Here is a 22024-nt window from a genome sequence, read left to right on the forward strand (position 1 = left end):
AACAATAACTCAATTATTTTACCTACCTGCAAGGTGGCAAAAACATTGAATCCTTCATGAGCACAGACCCAGAAAGCAGGATATACCAGCATCTTGCAATAGTTTCTGAGCTGTAAGAAAAGAAATCACTGATTTGTACTTCTCCTTACAGCACCTTAGAATTACATTATCCAAAATATTACTGTAGTAAAATAATGATTAATTGTTCTACCAGTTTAATATAAGAACCTGGGAACTCCAACCAGAGCAGGACTTTTTTTTTAAAACATTCACATAACAGATATTTCTTATACTTAACATTTTGACATTTAACTCAGCTTAAAAATTTACTTTATTAAAATGAAATTTTAAGTAAAAACCTTTTATTCCAGTGAAAGTACACAAAGGCTATAAATACAGGACAGCACACACCCCCCACACACAGATATTGACCAGCTCCTGGAGCAGGTGTGTGTAACACACATCCACCATACCAACGAGCAGGTGGCATCTCATTTAGACTCAGGTGTGCTGAAAGCTGTGCCTTATACAGAAAGCTAGGATTAACTGTCAGCAATGCTAAAATATGAGGGAAATAAAAGTATATTTTCCTCCCAGGAAGAACCTAGAGAGCTGTAAGCTAAAATACCAATTTTTGCAATGTAAAGCGATGGGGTTTGAGCTCCAGCCCTCTCCAGCACAGGCTGCTCGGTGCAGGCAGTGCCAGCTCCAGGGATACAGTGCCACCTACTGAGTTGAGTGTCACCAGACTGCAGAGGGGGCACTGCCTGCCTCGTCACCAGGTGTCACTGACACACACACCCCTGCTGTCCCTGGGAGCCGGGCTGGAAGGTCACGGGCACCTCTCAAACACCAACACTGTACCCCTGCCACAACCACCTCTGCCAAAGCTTTTAACCAATTATTGACAAGGGCTGAAAAGCAAATGACATATAACAACATGCAAAACATTGGGTTTGCCCACATTTCTGCTGAAGAACTCCAGCAAGTGCTGTGTACTCACCAAAAGAGAACTTGGTTGCCCTTGTACCTCTCATAGCGGGCACTCGATGACATTATTCTGAGGGAAGAGGAAGAGAAGTTTAAATTCAATTTTAATCCCCAAAGATCATAAGACATTAATCACTGCATTTCAGTAGAATCACTTTCAGGCTCTAAGACCTCAAATTCAACTATTTCTTTTGTTCTAAACAAAGGATGTGCTTGACTGGAAAATTCAAATTATTACGGTGCTCTTCATTATCCAGATAGATAATATAGAGCATGTTGTCCACGTGTTTAAATCACTCCCACACACTGGAATTACCCATAGCAACAGAACTGAAGGAACTAAAATACTTCCAAAGCACTTTTTGTGCTTTGTTGGCCTTCCATTTTATGGATTCTGAGACCATTAGAACGTCTGAAGTATTAAAAAGCTTTTGTAATCTGGAGTTAAGACAGAGCACTGTCTACACAGTAGACAAATCGGAGGCAAATGGGAGTAAGCTCAGCCTTCCTTCTTAGAAGAGCTAATTAGTTTAAATTCTGTGCCACATTATGGCAGTGACTTAACTCAGCAATGGATTTGGCCAATGGTCTGCCACCTCAAACTGCAGGCAGACAAAAGCTCTGCTTATCTTCACAAAAAAGTAATAGATGTGTGTTAAAAAACACTTCACCTTAGCTGATGTTCCCTGAAGTGTGATAGTATGTCCAGCCCATGAAGGAAAGAATAGATAGTATTCAAGTCCTAAAAAAAAAAACAAAACAAACCACATAAGCAATCTCATGCACATCTAATCACTCAGTGTTACTTTTCAGATTCTGCACTAAGTTACACAGAATTATACAAAGCCCAGATAAATAGATAGGTCAGGACACACACAGACTTGAAGAACCCTGTCTACACTTGAGCTGTGGCAGTGAAGTGAAGTGAAGTGCAACTGATGCATAAACACTGACCTAAAAAAAAAAATTATTAAAAATATCTCTGGAAATATTATTGATGTGAATGGACACAGCAGCAAGCAACACATGGAATAAGACAAATAGAGCAATCCAGTTCACCCAAAGTCAAAAATTGTTGAAACTTTCTAAGATCTCTTTAAAGAAGGAATTTTTCAAAACCAGTGAAAAACCTAAGCCACTATATAGGGCGCAGAGAACCACCAGAGTACCTTTTCATAGCAATGGGGTTATATTTAGAGGGGAAAACTCTTTCATGTCCACCTCAGACCTAGCTGCCATGCCCACTACAAACTAAACCATCCTACTGCCTGTCTTGCTCAGCCCAGTCCATGTCTGGAGGAAACATCAATAAGTACTCCAAAATACTCTTTGGCAAAGATGAAAACAATAAAGCTTTAGAGGTCTCTCACTCCTACTGCCATTGGTCGGTATCACATCAGTGTCATCCACTAGCAACCACAGAAACAAAACTATTACAACATGAAGATTATTTTGCTTTATAAACTGAACTTTACATAGAAGCTGTAATTAGGAGTTACAGCTGTTTAAAACCTCTCACCAGACAGAATCCTCTTCAGTCACAAAAATATCTGTGCTGATGGTGCAGACCACATGGCAGGGAACAGCTCACTAGGACTATTCAGCACTTCATTTACTGTCCTGAACAGGTGGGTTGTTAGAGCCAAACACACACAACAAAATCATTATACACCACAGAGCAGTCTCTCCTCTTGGCCTTGGAAGGTATGTTCTGAATTTTCAAGTGCTGCATTTATCCAGTGTTTACATAAGATAAATCAATATGAATGCTGGCCTCAGAATTTACAATGGATTTACTTCAGAAAAGTTCTTTGGCTTCATAGTCCATGTTCAGCAGTATAACTGATATGAACTGTTGTATCAAATGAAAGGTCAGATGTAATTGCAGACCATGTAATACCAATAAAACTCTGATTATTTTTTTTAAATGTCATTGCCAAATGCCATTAAAATTAAACAGAAGGCCTGAATTTGTAACACATTTACAAAGCACTCATTTCAAACAGTCCAATCTCATTTTAATCATCCAAGCTGCCACAAACATGTTTTTGTTAGTGAAACCATCCAGGAGCAATAGCTATGGATAGACTCCAAACACACCACAGCCTATCAGAGGTGGGCACCTGCCAGCCAAAGGGTCATTTCAGATAACCAGCAGCTCCACTACTGAGCTTTTCCTGTTTCTGAGCAGGAACTACCTCAGCTTCTCCACCTGAAAGCATCAGGCACAGAAATGTAGCAACTATATACTCAGACCATACATTTCTTAGTAGTTAATAATATCTGATTCTCCCAGGCCAAAAGAAGGATACTCACAACTCCTGTGAGAGTTGGGTAGCCAGAAGAGAATCAGTATTTGGTATTAAAGCTGAATTTTTTAAGTCTTCATAACTCATTTTGTTTATATAGGTTTTCCTACATTTTCCAGTACTTTTTTACATAACTGGGACTAAGATAGAACATCTTGACAACGTTTTAGATAAGCAGTTCTGTAGTTATGAGTTACAGAAAACTGTAAGCAGAACAAGAGCCTATGTTCCCCTTTTAATCACAAAGTTTTTAACTTCTGCATATGAAAAATGACCACATCCTGACTTGTAAATTATTCTCTCCAACTCACCAGAATGCAGCCCCTTTGCATGTTCACTGAGCCTGGAGTGACTCCTGCACTCCCCCTGCAGCACTCAGACTGCAGTACTGATCCACTGAAGAGCCTGATGATCAAACAGTTGGCAAATTTAAGAGATAAACATTTGCTTAAAGGGATACATGTCTGGAAAGCATTCCCCAACTCCAACTTCATCTGTTGAGATGAGCAGCAGCAGAGGGAACAGCTGAGCAGAGCACAGCACAGGGAAGGCAAAGGTTTCTATTCCCTCACCCAGCACAAGGCATTCAACTTACACTGCCCACTACTACTGCTCTAATGCAGAAAAATAACAAATGTTACATGATAATTGTAACTCACTACCCAGCCAGGTGATGCATCAACAAGCTAAACACACTGGCTACTCACCCAGCAGTTTCTACAGGTGGCTTTAAATCGGGATCTGTAATGCTTTCCCTAAAAATCCCTGACTTTTAAAGCAAGCCCCTCTCCCCAGCCTTGCAGAAAAGGTGATTCTGGGTGCCACTGAGCAAAAGAACAACTCAGCAATCTCCTGGGAAGGGCTGTGAGGTGCCTCTTTCTGCTTGGCAGAAAGCCTTTTTTGCTTGTTTAAATAGATACAACCAGGTAGAATTGCTCCTCTCCCTCAGGTGCCACTTCAGATTCTAACACAGGAGGGTATAGTACATGTGGTGCATATATCCCAGGTTTTCCCAATAAAATGAAAATTACATTACCTAGGAAAATCAGTCCTAGTTTGTGAAGTTTTCTCTATACTTCCAACTCATTTCAGACTAAGTGCTTAAAACAGCACTGAAATCACATTTCACATACTATATTTAGAGTCTCATTCTGTATTTTTGCCCACAAGGAACATCAATTAACCCGAGGGTGGCCAGACATGGGCAGGACTGTGGCCACCTCGTGGACAGAGGCTGAAGTCCAGCTGCCCCACACTCCCAAAAAATCCTCCTACAACAGAGCTGAAAGCACTTTTTTCTCCAACTAAGAGTTTACAATAGCCTCTAATATGATTTTCAGTTTTATTTTTAAAAACAGACTTATTTCACTGCAGCAGTTATAAACAGTGGACAAGCACATAATCTCAGTACAAAGGGCAGAGATTGTTTTCACAGATACTTTCTGATACTCACTACGAAAACTGATGCCAAAGGGCAACATTCACCATCATATCAGCTGAATACAAAACATTTGCTGGAATTTTAAATCCCCTTTCCATATCCTTCCTTATAATCTTTACTTACTTTTTTCTGTCAAAATCCAACTGAGACACAATTATTGATGAAAGACAATTTCTTCACATGCTCTAAGCTAAAGAACAAGGTCAGTATGAATTTGTTTTACAATTTTTTCTTCAGAGCTTTTCATCAGCTGAAATAACAGCTGAAACTGAAGCACAGGATCTACCTGCAAACGCTATGCCCACAAGAGATTCTTAAATCTTTGACACAAAACAACCTTGACTAAGGTTATTTACAGAAAAAGTAACTCACATTATCTATTCAACTAGCTACAACTGCAGCTCCAGCAACTCAAGGGAATGTGGGAAACTGAGCAAAGAGTAATCAGGCAGCTGTTAATCCTGTGAGAAAGGAGATTTTCTATACCATAGAGAGGAAACATGAACACCACGACCACAATGATCCTGCACCAAGCTGCCCAGGACAGATCATTCCTTGACTCCAGTTCTCACAGCAGATGTGTCTAAAAAAAGCAGAGGACATCTGTGTCTTCAAATGATTCCCACGACAGAATACAGTGTATGAAACAGCGTGGGCTTCAGCAGCAGTGCAGAAAGCAGGGGATGGCTCTGAGGATGGCGCTGCTATCACAAAAGTGTGGTCAGCAGCAGCCTCAGCTGCTTCCAGCACCAGCTTTTATCAGCTCCAGCATACACAGCCTTCAGCAAAAAGCTTAACCAGCTGCTCAACCAAAGGTGGTATAAAAACACAGAGATTTTAGTAACAATACCATGTTATATAAATATATATTCTCTTATGGTAACATCCTCATCCCAATATAGCTAGAAGTGAGCCACCTGAATACCCAGACCACTTTTCATTTTCCCTGCCAGATGCTAACTCTCAGAGATACCATAAGAGGGGAAAATAAAAGAAGCATCAACTAAAAATTCACTACATGAAAGTAAAGCCACCAGCTAGCCACAACCATCATCCACTTATTCCAACACATTTCTTTGAAAATAACCCACTCCTATCTTTTTTTTTTTTTTTGCAAGGATGGTGAAATGCTAGTTTCTTAATTGTTAAGATGCAACTTTTTAAAATAAAGAAGTAAGTACAGTCAGCCAGAAAAATCATCAGAAGAATACAATCCAAACTCAAAGTTGCTGAGGAAGTGGTGGTCACCCCTAAGTTTCATTACTGGCATCTTTTTAAAATATGACCAAGACCTGGATGTTTCTGAACAAGCACCAACAGTGCAGCAACACCAATGATGAGCAAAATTTGCAAGTAGGTATCATTTGCTTTTGCTTCACTCTGTTCTCACACAATCTCTGGCTTTTAATCCAAGAAGCATCTTTACAAACTTGGAACTAAGGCTCCAGTGGAACAACAGTGGTCTCGAACATGGAGTTCTAACCACAAAGTTTCCCAACCAACAACAACTCCAGCCAGCACAACTGTAATTCACATGACCTGCATCCAGATGCTTTAAGTCCACAATAAGGTCTAAGTCAAATCTTCCTGCAGTGTTAAAAGCAGGAGGTAAAAGGGGGTAAAAGCAGTGGGGGAAAAAACCCAAAAAGCAAAAAACAAAACAACAACAACAACAAAAAATATCCCAACCCCCGCAAAACAAAACAAAATAAACCGACCAAACAAAAAACCCCAAACAAAACAAACAAAAAAAAGCAGCTCTGAAACAAGGATGGATTGACTGCATCAAAAGCAACTTTGCCCCTCAAAAACACAAAACAAAAAACTAACGCTTCACTTTATGTGACTCCAGCCAGGTGTTCCAGTAACATATTATTATTACTATTATTATTAAACACTAAACAGGAAATCTGGTCTATTTCTAAGGGAAATAAATTGTTCTGAAATGACCTCATAGTTGTAAATTCTGATTAATCTCACATAGAAACAACTTCAGTAATTGCAATCAGGTACTGGGGATGCTGAGGAAGCGATCAATCCCCCCAGACTCCTCTGAGCACTGCCTGTCATGTCGTGTCCTTCATGGCAGCAGCAGAGTCAGCCCAGATCCAGAGCAGCTGCATCAGCCCCTGGCCAAGGGACAGCTGCTCACTGCAGCACCTGGGGATGCTCCCAAATCCCAACAAGCCTGGGCCTCACAGATACCCCAGATCCACCCTGAACCTGAAACAAGGGCTCCCAAAGAAAGCAGACTGGCAACTGTTATTCAGTCAGTCTGGAGTTTTGCTCAGGGAATGAGAAAAGAGCAGGAGCCTGCACCAGAGCACCAGCACTTCAAAGCTGCACGTAAAACCAGCTGTGTCAGCAAGTTCCAGACAGATTGCTCTCACATGCAAACTTGTCCCAAAGAGCTGCACAAAACCTGTCTCTCAATCCACCCCAAACACATTAAATTCCTCTTGCAAGAACATATGTTTGGCTCACTCGAGGATCCCCACAGCCAGCCACGCAGGCTGCCGAGCCACCCAGGATTCCCTGGGTCACACACAAGAACCTGCTTCTACAAAAGCACAAAGGATGACTGATGGGATTTCACATCCTTTCCTTTTCCAAGCTAGGGCAGTTGGCAGGATGCATATTTCATATGTTTCAGAGCAAACAAAGTATTAGTATTTTCTCAAGATATGTTAGAGATCTAGTCATGTGACTGAGAAAATGCTTTAAAATAAATAGACACACATTTCTGCCTTTGAACCAGCAGTTAAACCATATGGCAACAGCTGCCCAAATTCCAATGGCATTCAGAAAGACCATCAGGTACAAAATCCTCCAGGGAAGGAAGCTGTATGGTTGAAAGGTACTTTCCTGTTTGCGTGCTGCTTAGTTTCTTCTCCCTTTTCAGCACTCTGAGCAGAAACAAGGCTGGAAACAAACTCCAGCAGAATCAAGCACTCATTTGGTTTTAGGACAAGGATTTTAATTGCCTCTTGGACAGTGTCTGAATTTCTCTGTAATAAAGTTGTTATTTAAAGTGCCTAGATTTCAGTAAAACAAACAGAAGTGATTCTTGGAGCACAGAGCACAGGCTGTGTAAGCTCTAAGTGGGAGGTTCCCTCCAGCCCAGTGCCATTACTTGCTTCTCAGTGATTCAGCAGGCTCCTTATACAGATTGAATGCAGCTTTTATTAGGAATCCTGTCAGGCTCAATAAAGACTTTGTCACCCTTGGGGGGTGGGGGGGGGGGTGTAGCAGAAGAGAGGAAATGTTACTCAGCACAGTTTATGGTTTTCATTGCTTCCCTTCCTGTTGCTTCATTGAAGGCTGGAATCTGCGCTGTTTCCTTTAGTTTCTGTTTAGGGCCAAATTAAAAATAGTACTCCCAAATTCTTTCCTGATACTGTAATACCAGAAATAAAAACACAGAAACATGCTGTAGTTCTCTGATCCATATTTTACACATTCAGATATCTACAGAATAAATTCACCAACTTTAGGGATGTTGGTTCAAGGAGGCCACCCTACACACTGTCAGCTACCCCCAAAACTTGTGGGAGGAGGAGAAAAAAATCCACTTAAACGTGTCACAGAGTATACAGCTCCTAAACTAAAAAGAAGATGATGAGATGAACTGGAAAGCAACCCTTCCACCTTAACTTATTTACTCTCCTTGTTCAGTGGCATAGACATTGGACTTCAATAAAAATACAAGTGATGCAATAGAATGTCAGCTCAGGGCTCTTCACTTAGAGTAACAATTCCCCTTAGAGTAGCCTCCTATTTAGCTGGAGGCCACTTAAAAACAAAAATAAAAACTAAATACAAGCATTGAGACACTATTAGGGAAGAGAAAGGACAGATTAGTCAGTCAGACAAATGAAAATTTTATGAATGAAGGACATTAAAGTACATTGCAGAGAACGGCAGAGTTTAAGCAGCACGCTTAAGGAATGAAGCTGCATCATTCCATGTAGGAAACACCACTAATTCAAAAAGCCGAATTAAAGAACATTTCATAGAACATAACAGCAAACTCCTGCATGATCTTATGTCACTGCCTGAGACTGTACACAGTAACATTAGTATACAACAAACTGGTTCAGCTACTTCAGAGCTATATTCCATTAATCAGAAAACATGGCATATATTTCATAAAGAAGTTGAACAGTTTAAAATTACCAAGAACTTGAACTCTTTGATTTATGGACTTTCAGATGTCCCCAGACTCCGGGAGCCTATGTCCATGAGACAACTATGGATCACATCCTGACTATGATAGAGCACTCCTCCCTAAACTCTTCACTTCCCATTTTCCTAGACAAATGACAGATACTGGTCTTTCCAAATAAGGAAATGTCAGTCTAGTTATTATAGTATCTTTATACTATATACTGTATGTATCTACGTACAGGAAAAAAGAGATTAAGAGAAACTGCATTTCACTCTTGTAAACCCAGGGAGCAATTCCCATTTACAGCATTCGTTAATAACAGTATAGCCACCAACAGAAAACTAAAATCTGACTCTTATTTGTGCAGATAGTAAGAAGTATCAATTGCACATATGGATTTTTATCTTATTTTTTTGTGATAAAGTAGCAAGTCCCTCAATGGGGCAAATAGTTTCCTTACATATTATTTTGTAGTATGTCATTATGACATGCACATGGCTACAGGCACGGACTTGCACTCCTAAGAATCAAACTATCCTTAAGAAAATTTGGAAAAGCCAGACCTTTAAATACAGAGACTTGAGAGCCACTATTACAGCTTTTTGATGGACTGAAAATATCTCAATTTAATGGCATACTTCCAAAAGCAAAATAAAAGAACTGAAGTCTTTCCACACAAAAATAAAACAAAAAGTTTCTCTACTCACCAATCACTCCCCACACCCAATCCAGATAAACACCTTCCACCTCAGAACCCTGGATTATGATGATATAGGACTTTGGTAGAAAGAAAAACATCTAAAGGAATGAGGGAGGGGAAATTTTGTATTATTTTTACTGCTGTTTCATCACAGAGTCAGCATTTTTGGAACCCTGACTTTGCCAGAGAAAAAAACTTCCTTAGGAAAAGCTGATTTTGCAGAGTGAAATTGCAAGGGCCCTGAACTAGAGAGACAGAACAACAAATGCCACTGCTTGAAAGCAAGAACCTCATGGAGAGTTCTGAGTATCTGAAGCACCATTCAGCCCTTTTCACAGCTAAGAATAAAAGTACACCTATGAAAAAGTGCCTTCAACTAAAACACTACCACAAAGTTCCCAAAGACACATTACTTAATTTTAAAATATCTTTCAGACTTAAATGCTGATAATAGAAAAGCAAGTTGCCTCAAAAACCCTTTTTTGAGTTGTAAAACTTGCGTTTTCTAAAACTTGAGTTTTCAAGTTCCTGAAGTTCAACAGGATGGGAAGCACAAAAAATACAAAATTATCCCCTATCTAAGAGCAAGACTTTATACCAAACATTTTTAAATAGTACAAAATTGTAAAGTCAGCCTCCTAACCCAAGCTCTTGTAAAATCACCTAAAATCCATCAAAAAAATGGGTGGCTTCCAGTTCCATCAACACTTTGTTAGTCAAGCAGCTGACCACTTGTCAGAATTACCTACCTCCCTTCCAGAGTACAAGCATCCACCAAATAGCAATATTTCAGTGAAAACCTTTTGGTTATAACTCCAAAAACATCAGCTCCTCTGATTCACAAAGGAACTCTCTGCTCTTTTCAGAGGAAAAGTGTCAACATCCGAAATTTCTTTTTAAGAAAAGAAGGAACTGTGGTAGGAAAGGTCAGAATACTGAAACATTTAGGAAAAAAAAAATAAAAAAAGGTACATTCTTATTAAATAAGAAATTTGGTACAGAAACCTGGGCATGAGGAGAGAGGAGGTGGAGGATGAAATCCAAAGGTCAGTTCTGTGCTTATCCATCATGACAGCCTGGGAGTGAGGCTGAGTGCAGCTCAGAAACTTTCAACATCTGAGCTGTTACTTACACATGACTTTGCTCTTACTGCACAAAATGCTCTACTTCTTGTTCTCCTTCCTCCCTCTTGGACTAGCAACTGCTGGTTCACATTTAACATAGAAACACTCCACTGTCAATGTTTTCATCGTGTTCTGCCCAATGTATCTTTGCAGCAAGTGAATAACTGAGCTCCCATTCTGCAGCTCAACAGGTATCTCACACAGAGAAGGACTGACAGACACCATAATTTCATCTTACTATAGCTTTTTTCCATCATAATGATTGGCAGAATTTCATACAAATGGATAAGAATATTGTCATTTTTCTAATAGCACATTTACAATTTTTTTGTGTGTAATTTCTTACTTCTTTGTGAATTCAAGCAAGCAAAGATCATGTCTGTCCGGAAATTAAGTCCTGCTAAATAAATAATAGTGAAGACAAAATGAGATCTTTATCAATATTGCAATTTAAATCACCCACTCGGTATCTAGGTAAGGGAGAGGAATAAAGCTGTATTAACTGCCTAAAAATGTTTTGGTGCATCAGTAAAACAGGAAGAGAATTGAGATTACAACTGAAAATAAAACAAGACACAACTGTAATGCTCTCCTACAGTTTTTTTCAATAAAGCCACTGAAGGAAAAATGAAAAAGCAACCTCCAGCTACTTAATTCCCATAATAATGTCATTATGGACTATGAAGGAATTCCTGTAGTGGACAGTAGTAATATGTTCACCAGTAACTCCTTCTGCAATGCTGATATTAGGATACCCAAGCACTAGCAAATAGATCAATCCAAGAAAGTTACTGCAATGTATAGGAAGCAATGTTTCTTAAAGAGTCTAAATTATCTGAATATAGATTCCCACAAACTTTACTAATACTTCAACTACTACAATATCCTCTCACATGTTGAGAAAGGTTACCATGCCTGTGTTCATTGTGTCCAAACAGTGGCAAACATACTTATATCCCCTGTCAAAGAAAAAAGGATTAATCAGTAGCTCTTCACAGCTTTGCTCACAGCAAAGAATCAGCCAGATTTACCTCATTGCAACATTTGAATGTAAACCTCCACAGCAGAACTCTAGGAACTGATGCTCTGCCACTTTAACATCCACTTTTGTATTTCTCAGCAACACCTGTGCCATAAACCACAAAGAGGAGTTACATATATATGCATATTCATCTAGCTAGGCTAACAGGTTTCAAGTTTGAAATCAAATCAAATAAATGTCAGAGGCACAGATACTTGAGCACTTCCCTAGTCATTACATTGATCACTGACGCATAATGTTACAAAGGGAATAATTGTAATTAAGAAAATTAACAACTTAAACATTAGGAGGAACAACAAACAAGCATACTATTAAGAGACTGAATCAACCATAAGATAATACTGTCAGTCAGGAATTTCTAGCTCCAAATCCTGCAGCCTACCCACCAGGTACCCAGCTTCACAAAGTGCAACAAACTCTGACTAACATCCACAGAACTACAGACAAGGTGCCAAGGAAGTGTCTCCTCCACCTCCACACTAAATCAAACAGGTACTAATTGATAACACGTGAGACATTGGCTCCTTCAGCCGGGTTGTAGAATGGGAGATGATATGGAAACCTCTCCTCCAATGAACCATTCAATCCTCAGGCAGACCAAAAACTCCAGGTTACAATCAGCCTCGACTAAAAAACCAAAACAAGCCAATTCCACCACCTTCCTCATTCCTAGAAAACCATGATCAACACAATTTGTATTGTACCACACCAGAGATTCCTCCAGCCTCTTGCTCCTCCAGAGTTAGCCAATGGAGCTATGGAGGTACATAGCCTCTATGGAGGTACAACAAACCCACTTTTAAACAAATAAGGGTCCCACCTAAAAAGAAGACTTCTGTTTTAAGACAGCAGAATTACCATTATTTACTGAAGATGGAAAAAAAAGCCCCACCCAACTAATACAAAACTTAATCTGAGCAAAGTTGGATTTATAAGCAGCAATGCAATGCCTTCCTTTAATATTCCAACTTTTGACTCATCAGCTCACATTAAAAGAGAGGATCCACACAGGGTAATGAAAGGCAATGTCTGTACACAGAATTTTACACCATCACAGCCTCTGGAGAGCCATGCCTGTGCCTGCAGTCATGGAGGACACACACTAGATCACTGTCCCCCCAAGTGCAGGAGAAACAGAAGGATCTGGTATTGCAGCTCAGACATTTTACATAATTACACTGAAAAATAAGACATCTCTGTTGTGTGTTTTCATGAAAAGCTGGGCATTTAGTGTCTCAGCCTCTCACTGGGGCAGCTGGTCCACTGCAGTACTTAGCAAGTACACCCAGTCCAAGTGTTGGAAGGAAAGGAAGACCTGTTATCTAAGGCTTCTCACTTTATTACATCAGCATTCACAACCATGACAGCTATGTAATTATATTTCATACAAAAATACATTTTTAAAAAACCTTCTACTAGAGCTTGGGGAAAAATCAAAGCAATATTACTATTCACCAAACTAAACACTGAAGTCCATGGCTCCAGATTTTAACAGAGCCAGATTTGCTGCATTTGAGAGACCCAAACTAAGCACAAGGGAAACTCTCAGTTTTTCTTAAAAACAAGGCTGTACTCAGCTCTAACAGGTTATGAAGCACCTGTTAACTACAGGTCTGCTATACTCCATAATTGCCTTCTACCTAAACTGAACAGAGGAGAAACACAATAAAAAGAAGTTCCTCTCTTGAGCTGTGGATTTCACCAGGAAAGTATCCCAGTGGCTGAGGAACTGGGCTGAAATGGTGGGTCAGATATGCATGATACCACACCTTTTCTAATGATCACACCTGGATAATACCCTTTAATCCTTGTATGAACTGCATGTCAGTTTGGAAGAACCAGAACAAGCAGACTTTGACAAGCATCTTGGAAGTGACCTGTAATGGCATCTACAGAGGAGTTTGCTGAAGGAAGCCTTCCCATCCGACAGAAGGGAAGCAGTAAACATGTTTGACAGAAGGTCAGCAGTCTGACATCAGACTGCCAGCTTCCTTCCTACTTCAAATGGGAAACAGGAACAGAAACTTCTTCTGCAACAGCTGGAAAGAACAGTTTTACAGCCAAATCAACACAGCCTACTGGAGGCTGGACACCTTACAAAGGGCCCTGAAAATGTTGGATAAAGTAAATCAGATTTAAGTAGAATAACCTCCCCACAGTATCTGGTGGCCATGGAAATGCACAACCCCTTGTGACAAGAGTATCATAAAAATCCCAAAATTGAAGTGCAACAAAATCAGTATCATCACTTTTCAACACTAAACCCATGACATGGTTTACAATGACAGACCTCACTCCTCAGCTTCTTCAAATACAAACTGCCAAAGTGAAAAACATTACCACAGCTCTGGAACTCTCTCTTCATAGGAATTCATGTTTGGCCAAAAGGAACTGTATGTCCCTGCAATGCAACACACCACCACAAAAATTCCTTCCCTTCAGACCATCATTCAAGGCTCATTAATGATCAGACTTTGAAGGATGGACTGCTTAAACGTCAATGCTAAAGAGGCACAAAAAGATTACAGAGAATCCCTTAAGGCAGTTCTTTTTGTTCTTTTCATCAAGAATTTGCTACACTCTTGACATGCTAAAAGCTAACCAATAATTAGCAGAGCTAAGGAACCTCAAGAAACCAGATGCAGAATGCTCACTAATTTGTGCATGCTTCCCTCAACTCAGGGTATTTCCAAAATACTGCATTGAAATGCTCAAAAGAGGAAGGGTGTATCACAGTATCATCAAACAAAGGAAAATCCTCTGTATTTTAAGCCTGAAGCCATTGAAACAAGAAGACCTCCAAGTTTTAAAAACAGCTTGTCTGGCAAGACTAACATGAGCAGAGTTCTTTTACAGCAATATCAGGTCTCTTACAAGGAGGGCATCAGAGCTCTGAACAGATTTTATCAAGGTAATCTCAATATACTTCTCAAGGAAAACTCATTTTTGCACATGTCTGGCAAAGTGTTTTGCACTTCCCCACAAACTGGTAGCTCACTTGCAATGGACCTGATAAGTGTGCAGCTTCTTTGCCAGTGACAAGACCACCACAAGCCACCTGTTAATGCCAACAGGACTCGTTTCCATCTGAAGACTGCCAGCTTTTTACACTCCTGGGATGGGAGCATCAACCACTGCACACAGCGTTATTACAAAGCCATGGAGCACATAGCAGCAGAGTGTGATCAGTGCACTCAGCAGCACAGCACAGATGTCAGACAGCTGCTACAGGGGTTCGGCTTCCTCCCCTGGGCTCCTCAGAAGTGGGGCTGTCCACAAGTGGACAAAACCTGGGCACAGGCACCTCAGTTTCCTCTCACAGCAGACATTCACACAAATTCTGTAAGGCTACTACTCTCCAGCTCTCCTTGCACAAGAAACAGTTTTGTTAAAATAAACATTACAGAAAAACTCCTCTCTGAAGCTTACACAAAGTAAGTTTGAGTATCCTACCTGAAGAGATTTTCTTTTGAAAATCATTATTTGTTTTATAGTTACCTTTTTATTCACTACAATATTCTGCAGCTTTAATACTGCTTCTATGAGGAATTTAACACCTACACATCTTGAATGCTTATCCTCCACCCTTTGCATTTCTGGAGAACAAAAACAGAAAAGAAATGTGTTTTTCTTCCATTTGGCAACTTTTCTGAATGCCAAGTATACTTGCAGTTCTCTCCCACCTCCTTCCACACCCTTTTCTGGCCCTTTCTCACTATTCTAGTATCTCCAAGAAGTTCCTACTGCAAGGTCAGTAACAAGGCAGTAGGCTCATACTCTAGGTCAGACTAAGCATAAAACACATTTTTACTACCTAACCAGTCCCTGAAATAAGTTTTTTTAATTCAGATAGTACAATAAGAAATAGGTTGGTAGAAAAATATTACATTACATATTTAAACTTTAATTCATAAGTGAAAACTGTTAGTTAAATTATCACTCCACAGACAAAACTAAGAGCATGACCCCACTTCATGGGGAAAAGTATATACTAAAGGAAGTAAGTTCCAATAAAAAAATTCCAAGACTTCACCATAATTTCTGGTTTTACTCTCAGGGTTGTCACAGCTGTCACTAAAACGAAAAAACAGTTTTTCAGGAGTAGAAGTAGTAGAAGCAAGTACAGGAAAAGTAATCTTGGAACAATAACATTTCACATGGTCTTTGGAAGATGACTGGGAACAGCTACCCTAATACACATTAGCTCCACTTGCTCCTTTAACAGGATTTATATGAAGCAGGAGTCACATTACCTTCTGGAAAGAACCAAACCAACCCTATCTGGGAAAGTTCCAGGTATGAGATTACCTGTCCCCAGCTTCCCCTGTTTGAAAGGGGGGGAGCACAGAGGAAACTGCAGGCACCACCTGCCCGCTGCCACCAGCTGCAGCTTGAAGGGTCCCCACAGCTGCTCCGGAGCACTGAGTGTCTTCTGTGACAGCAATGGACAGAAATTTGAGTCATTTTTCTGCCCCCTACAAGCTACATTTACTGCCACCCTACCATCACAGTTTAGAGAATTAGGTCTTGAAATATCTGATCAATACTAACATATGACCTAATCTGTACAATCACATCTGCTGAGCCCTAAATCCTGCATTTAGTATGAAGATTATAATGAAACAATCTGCTGTGATCTCTAGTTTTTAGTTACAGTTACTTTGGCCAATAGCTTGAAAAATATCTCTAAATACTAGATGTGAAAGTTTCTAGCTCCTAGTTTTATAAGTTTCTAGTATGCCCTGAACCACAGAGTGAAAACAATGAGTTTGTTTTACAATCATCTCTCCAACACAAAAGTCTTGTTGACAAATTTATCATCAGTCCAGAAAAACCCAGAACCTGAGGGAACCTTCTAAAGACTTCCTTGGAACAAAACATAAATAAAAAGAACAGAAAGGATGTGCAGCCCTCTCAGGGCATCCTAACATTCCCCTGAAAGCTTGAACAGAGACAGGGGCTGCACACCAAACACCCCAAGGCAGTTGCATGTCAGCATCAGTATCAGATACCAAACTTTCTGAACAAGATGAAGGAAGAGGGATGGAGATTTGAAGAAGACTTTGTGCTTTGAGAATAACTTCACAGGCAGATTAGGAACTTGATGTATTCTATAAACGTTTGGTTAAATATTCTGACCTACACTCACACCAGATTCTCAAATTCCTTCAACCAACAGGCACAATGCTAATGAAATCTGTGCTTGAAAATCACTCTGTGTTCAGATTGTAACAGCAGGAGAAGCTTCAAAAAAGAAAAAAAGCAATAAGAAAAGATCAAGGCACACCTGGACAACAGTGTTTTCAGACAAACTGTTCCTTTACATACCAGACTCTGGACTGATTAAAGAATGACACAAAGTTCTTCTCCTAGGTAACAAGTGGTAGGACAAGAGAAAATTACCTGAAACATTATGTACTAGAGGACATTTAGCTTGGATATTAGGAAAACTTTTTTCATGGAAAGGGCTGTCAAACATTGGAACAGACTGCTCAGGGTGGTGGGAGAGTCACCATCCCTGGAAGCATTCAAAAAAACCATGTGGATAAGGCACTCAAGGACATGGATTAATGGTGAACCTGTGGTGGTGCTGGGTTGACAGCTGGACTTGATCCTGGAGATCTTTTCAAACCTTAATGATTCTGTGATTCTGTAAAAGTACTCAAGAGCATTTCCTCTAGGCCGAGGACTGCTCTCCCAGAGGGAAACAACTGATGTCTGCCATCACTGACTGGGAAAGTTCGTCCCCCAGGTCTGAGAGCAGAATTCCTGAAAGCACCCTCTGACCTATCTCACTCTGCAGAACCACCAACACACACAGATCATGACCATCTTCTTTCCTCTCATACAAGAGTCATACACCTAAGAGTGCCTTAGAATATAATTTCCTTTAAAATCATTACTGTACATGTATCTTGGAGAAAAAGATATCTAAAAATTATATACACAAAGTGTGCAGGCACACATACGAGTCATAGAAAGCAAGAGACACTAACACACAAATTACAAAGCCAAAATGTTTTGTTACCACTTTTGGTGTGGCCCTACTTCCTTCAGATGAACCCCAACCTGCAGAGGCAAGTTAGATTACGCAACAGCCTCTGACTTTTTTGTGTAACTACACACAATAGATACTGCATAACCATTAGGCTTAAGTAGGACGCTCAGACTGAACAATTTCACCAAGACTTAGACACAAGAAATACTGGAAGCCACCAGCTGTGTTCATCAGTCCCACTCACTCTTGGGATGGTACTGTGCAGAGACAGGAATTGGGTTCAATGATCCTTGTGGATCCCTTTCAACTCAGGATGTTTTTTGATTCTAATACAATTCCTCAAGCTCCCCAAGGTTAACTTGTAGTTCTATCTCATCTAGACCCAACTGCACTCACATTTCTTCTTGTAAACTGGACTAGCATTGGGAATAGGTGGACCTCATGTTTGAAAAGCTGAGCCAGTGCTTTAAGATATCCACTCACTTGTATCCCATAACAGAACCACATTCCTGCTCACCACTTCATTTCAATGAATCAGAATTGGAAATTACATGCAGGAGACAAACAAGGATGGTGGAACAGCTTTTTACCTTGTCATGTGTAACTCAGTGACTCACTACACACAAACCCTCAACTTTCTGCAAACAATACCAATATACATAAGGCACTGTCCACAGGGTTATTAGTGCACTGTAATTTCATCTTCTCTTTAATACATCCATGTTCTGGCGAGCAGACTTTACACTGGATGGAGGAATTTTCATTAGTCATGGCCCAACAGCAGAGTGAAACATGTAGGAATAAAGGGCCAGCACAGATAACTTAAAATAACCCTTCCAGTTCTGTGCAGAGATCCAAACAGCATCACCTGTCACAGACACAAAACATCTGTACACTTCTGCTCTTACAAGGTGAGGCACTGGAACATGGATGCCCCATCTCTAGAAGTGTTAAATGCCAGGTTAAACAGGGCTTGGACCAACCTAGTCTAGTGGAAGGCGTCCCAGCCATGGCAGGGGGCTAGAAGAGGATGGTTTTTAAGACCCCTTCCAGTCCAAACCATTCTGTGATGAAGAGGTGAGAGACTCCACTACACAAGGTATCAGTATCAGCACAAGGAAAGGCTAAAGCCTGCCAACATTCTTCCCAGAGGGTGGAAAAATGCTGGCCCACAGACACAGCTCCAAGTGACCCCTACAAACAAAAACCCCAGGGTCTGCCCACACCAGGGAAAGCAGCAGCAACACAGTCCCAAGGACCCTTCCTAGAGCCATATTTAAAGAAGAATTTCAGAAACCAACATGACCCCAACCAGATTTCACAACACTGCTCCAAGCCAATTACAGGGACACTTACAGGAGCAATGCCCATGACTTTACACTGCAATGATGGAAGCACCAAATACTCATTGAACCAATGAAGAAGACCTGATCATCCCTCAGGTGCCAGGGAGCTCAGATACCACAAAGTCACAGCTATTAGATGGAACAACTGTATGCATGTTCCACTTACACCAAGTGACAAGCAGTGAGTGTTCAGTCTAATTTACTTCTCTGAGTTTTTATTAAAAGTTTACATTATCTGGCATTTTGCTTTTTGTGGGTTTGGTTTTGACCTCCCTTTTTTTTTAAACAATGTGGTTCACAATAATCTTCCAAAAAGGCAACTTAAACATCATAAGGTTTCCCTATCTCCATCACAATTTGCGTTAATCCTTTCACTCCTGCCCAGATTTTCCTTTCCAGAACAATGCTCAACATCCTTACCCACAAAACAAGTTAATATGGGCACAGACTCTAAAAATCAAAAAACTCACCCATCCCAAAACATTCGTGCTGATTTTCTCTACTTGTTTAATATTGCTTTTTTTTCAAACAAGGAAACTTAGTTAGACAGACCTTATGAAAAATCTATTTGTCAATAGTCCCTTCAGTAAAACCAGTAAATGCAGTCAAAGCTAAAACAGTGCCCTGAAACTCGATTTATTTCATTGGAACCACAAATCTCTATTTGACTGAAGTCAAAAGGCTTCACTGTTAACAAAGCTGGAAAAAATATTTATTTCTGAAAACTACAGGCAAAGTTTCCTTGCAGGTATTCCAGCCAGATAATACCTGCAGAACAGCCAAACCAGATCCCTCCTCTGTGAACAAGGTACCTTGTCCATGGCTTAGCACTCTTATTTGCGTCTCTAAGACATAAATAATCCAAAAACTAATATGAGCAACACCTTCGGGCCTGCTGATGAAAGCACAACAAACTTAAAAGAAATGTTAATAAAAAAGAGGTAAACAACATTCCTAAGACATACACTGAAGTCCATATAGCTGTATATTTACACAGATTAACATTTGTTAAAACTGGTAAATGTTCCAATATCGTATTTTCGTTCATTTGAAACAACCGATGAATTTTATTTTTTATGTTCAACTAATTTAGGGCTGATTTCAGCTTCAGAAAGTGTGTTGTACTTAAGGTTCCAGGTAATAATAATCTGAATTATTTGGCTACTGATATAAGCCAGGTTGTTGAGTAACTCTGGCCAAGAATTCAACTGTATGCCACAAGCACGGAACTGTGTCCACATGGCAATGAAAATATAAAATAACCAAGCACAACTGCTTTTTAAGTAAGACTATGTGAATTCCAAATCAATCCTGTGATCATACACAGATTAAAGATGCTAATTGAGGTTAGTTTCAATTATTCAGAGAAGATATTTGACTCTGCCCAGTCTTGGGGAATGGGACACCACATTTTACCTGCACTGGTTTCCCAGGGATGCTTAGGAAGGCTGAACAGCTACTGCCAACGTGCACCCATGAGTATTTATCTGAACTTTTGGAATAAAAGATTAAATATATCTGGCAAAGAACATCACTCATGATCACCTCAGAAAACAAGGTACATACACAAAGTTAATGAAAATGAATGATCAAGCAGCACTTACTGAGGTAATATAAGAGTTTGCATGCTTGGCTTTTTTATTACAGGAAAACCACAGGTCTAATTGAGATGAAGACTCATGATACTTCACTGTGTTAAGAAACAAAATAAGAGAAAACTACCCACCTAAAGCACAAGACAAAATAGAGGAAAATCTAGGCACTAAAAACTTCCTAACTCATCAAGCTGGCAGTTGAAGAGATGCTGTTTTCCCAAAGCTTTGAGGCTTGTTGGACAATCCTCCAGGATTTTCACTGTTGTATTTACCATGAACTTAAATACATTAATTTAATGAGGAGCTGGGAAAAAAAATGTGGTTTTGTTTTACCTTCAACTGAAAGCTATGTGGCAGGGAAGCACAGGAAGAAAAGAGAAGGTTCATGACTGTTTCATTGAAAGTAATAAGAATTTCAACTTCATTAACACAGAAACTATAGTCTGCTTGTGAGTAAGACTGAATCTTAAGAACTGTCAGCCAGCACTATGATACTCAATGTGCCACTCCTCATGTACCTCTGTTGTGAACTTTGGTTTTAGTAGGTGGCTATAAAAAAGCTTTACAACACACTTTTTTTAAAGAGACTAATCTAATTTTTAAGAAAACATCACAAGTCTAGCTCTTTCCCAGTCCTAGCAAGATGCTGATGGGATATAGTATCAATGGCATGCATGTAAGTCTTTCTCTCAAGTTGCAGTTACTCAACATTTTTGTCCATGAAACGGTTGTTGTGCACTTGATTTTTCAACCATACTGAATGTAAGTAAAACCCTAATTGTTGCCTTCACAGAACTACTTATAAATTATTCATATTACAAGGTTTTACATTTTTCAAACTGTAAAAGATAGCTGTTGCCCTATGAGTGCAGAAAGGCAATCTGCACAGGGTACACAAGGGCCCAGGAAGGAATTCATTAGCAGTAAATTGCAGGCACGTCAGTACGTGTTCTATCACTTTGGTTATCACCAGTGATAACTAATTTTTCCACTTTAAAGGTCTTTTCCAGCTTCCCAGCACAGCCTCTTCCCAAGATCAGCCTAAGTCTCTGCATGGTGAGGGATCAAAGTCATGTAGCACTGGTCAGTGCATCTTTGATCAAGGTTTCAGAAGTTCTCTGGCAAAGACACCAAAGCACAAAAACACACAACAATCTCAAGGATTTTACAACAGTTGGCTGCTGCTCATCTTCAGTTTGAGCTCCAGAACTGATGCTCAAAAAGTCTTACATAGTGTCACCTATAAAAAACAGATCACAAAAAAATTGGGAATGAGAGTAAGCAGAGGTTAGGTAGTACAAAATTATGGCA

General features: G+C 39.9%; 1 protein-coding gene across 12 annotated transcripts in view; it reads right to left on the minus strand.

Moving 5' to 3' along the window:
* RAPGEF6 (Rap guanine nucleotide exchange factor 6) overlaps positions 1 to 22024 on the minus strand; it is a 124614-nt gene that overhangs the window by 95089 nt on the left and 7501 nt on the right. For all 12 annotated transcript variants that reach the window (XM_059860370.1, XM_059860366.1, XM_059860374.1 and 9 more), the window contains 3 exons: positions 1662 to 1732; positions 1004 to 1060; positions 27 to 110 (listed from right to left, as the gene is read on the minus strand). In XM_059860370.1, the coding sequence (XP_059716353.1) occupies positions 27 to 110; positions 1004 to 1060; positions 1662 to 1732 (212 nt within the window). The remainder of the gene's footprint in view (positions 1 to 26; positions 111 to 1003; positions 1061 to 1661; positions 1733 to 22024) is intronic.

The sequence above is a fragment of the Haemorhous mexicanus genome, chromosome 15 (genome assembly GCF_027477595.1).
Source record: "Haemorhous mexicanus isolate bHaeMex1 chromosome 15, bHaeMex1.pri, whole genome shotgun sequence".
NCBI classification, from domain to species: domain Eukaryota; kingdom Metazoa; phylum Chordata; class Aves; order Passeriformes; family Fringillidae; genus Haemorhous; species Haemorhous mexicanus.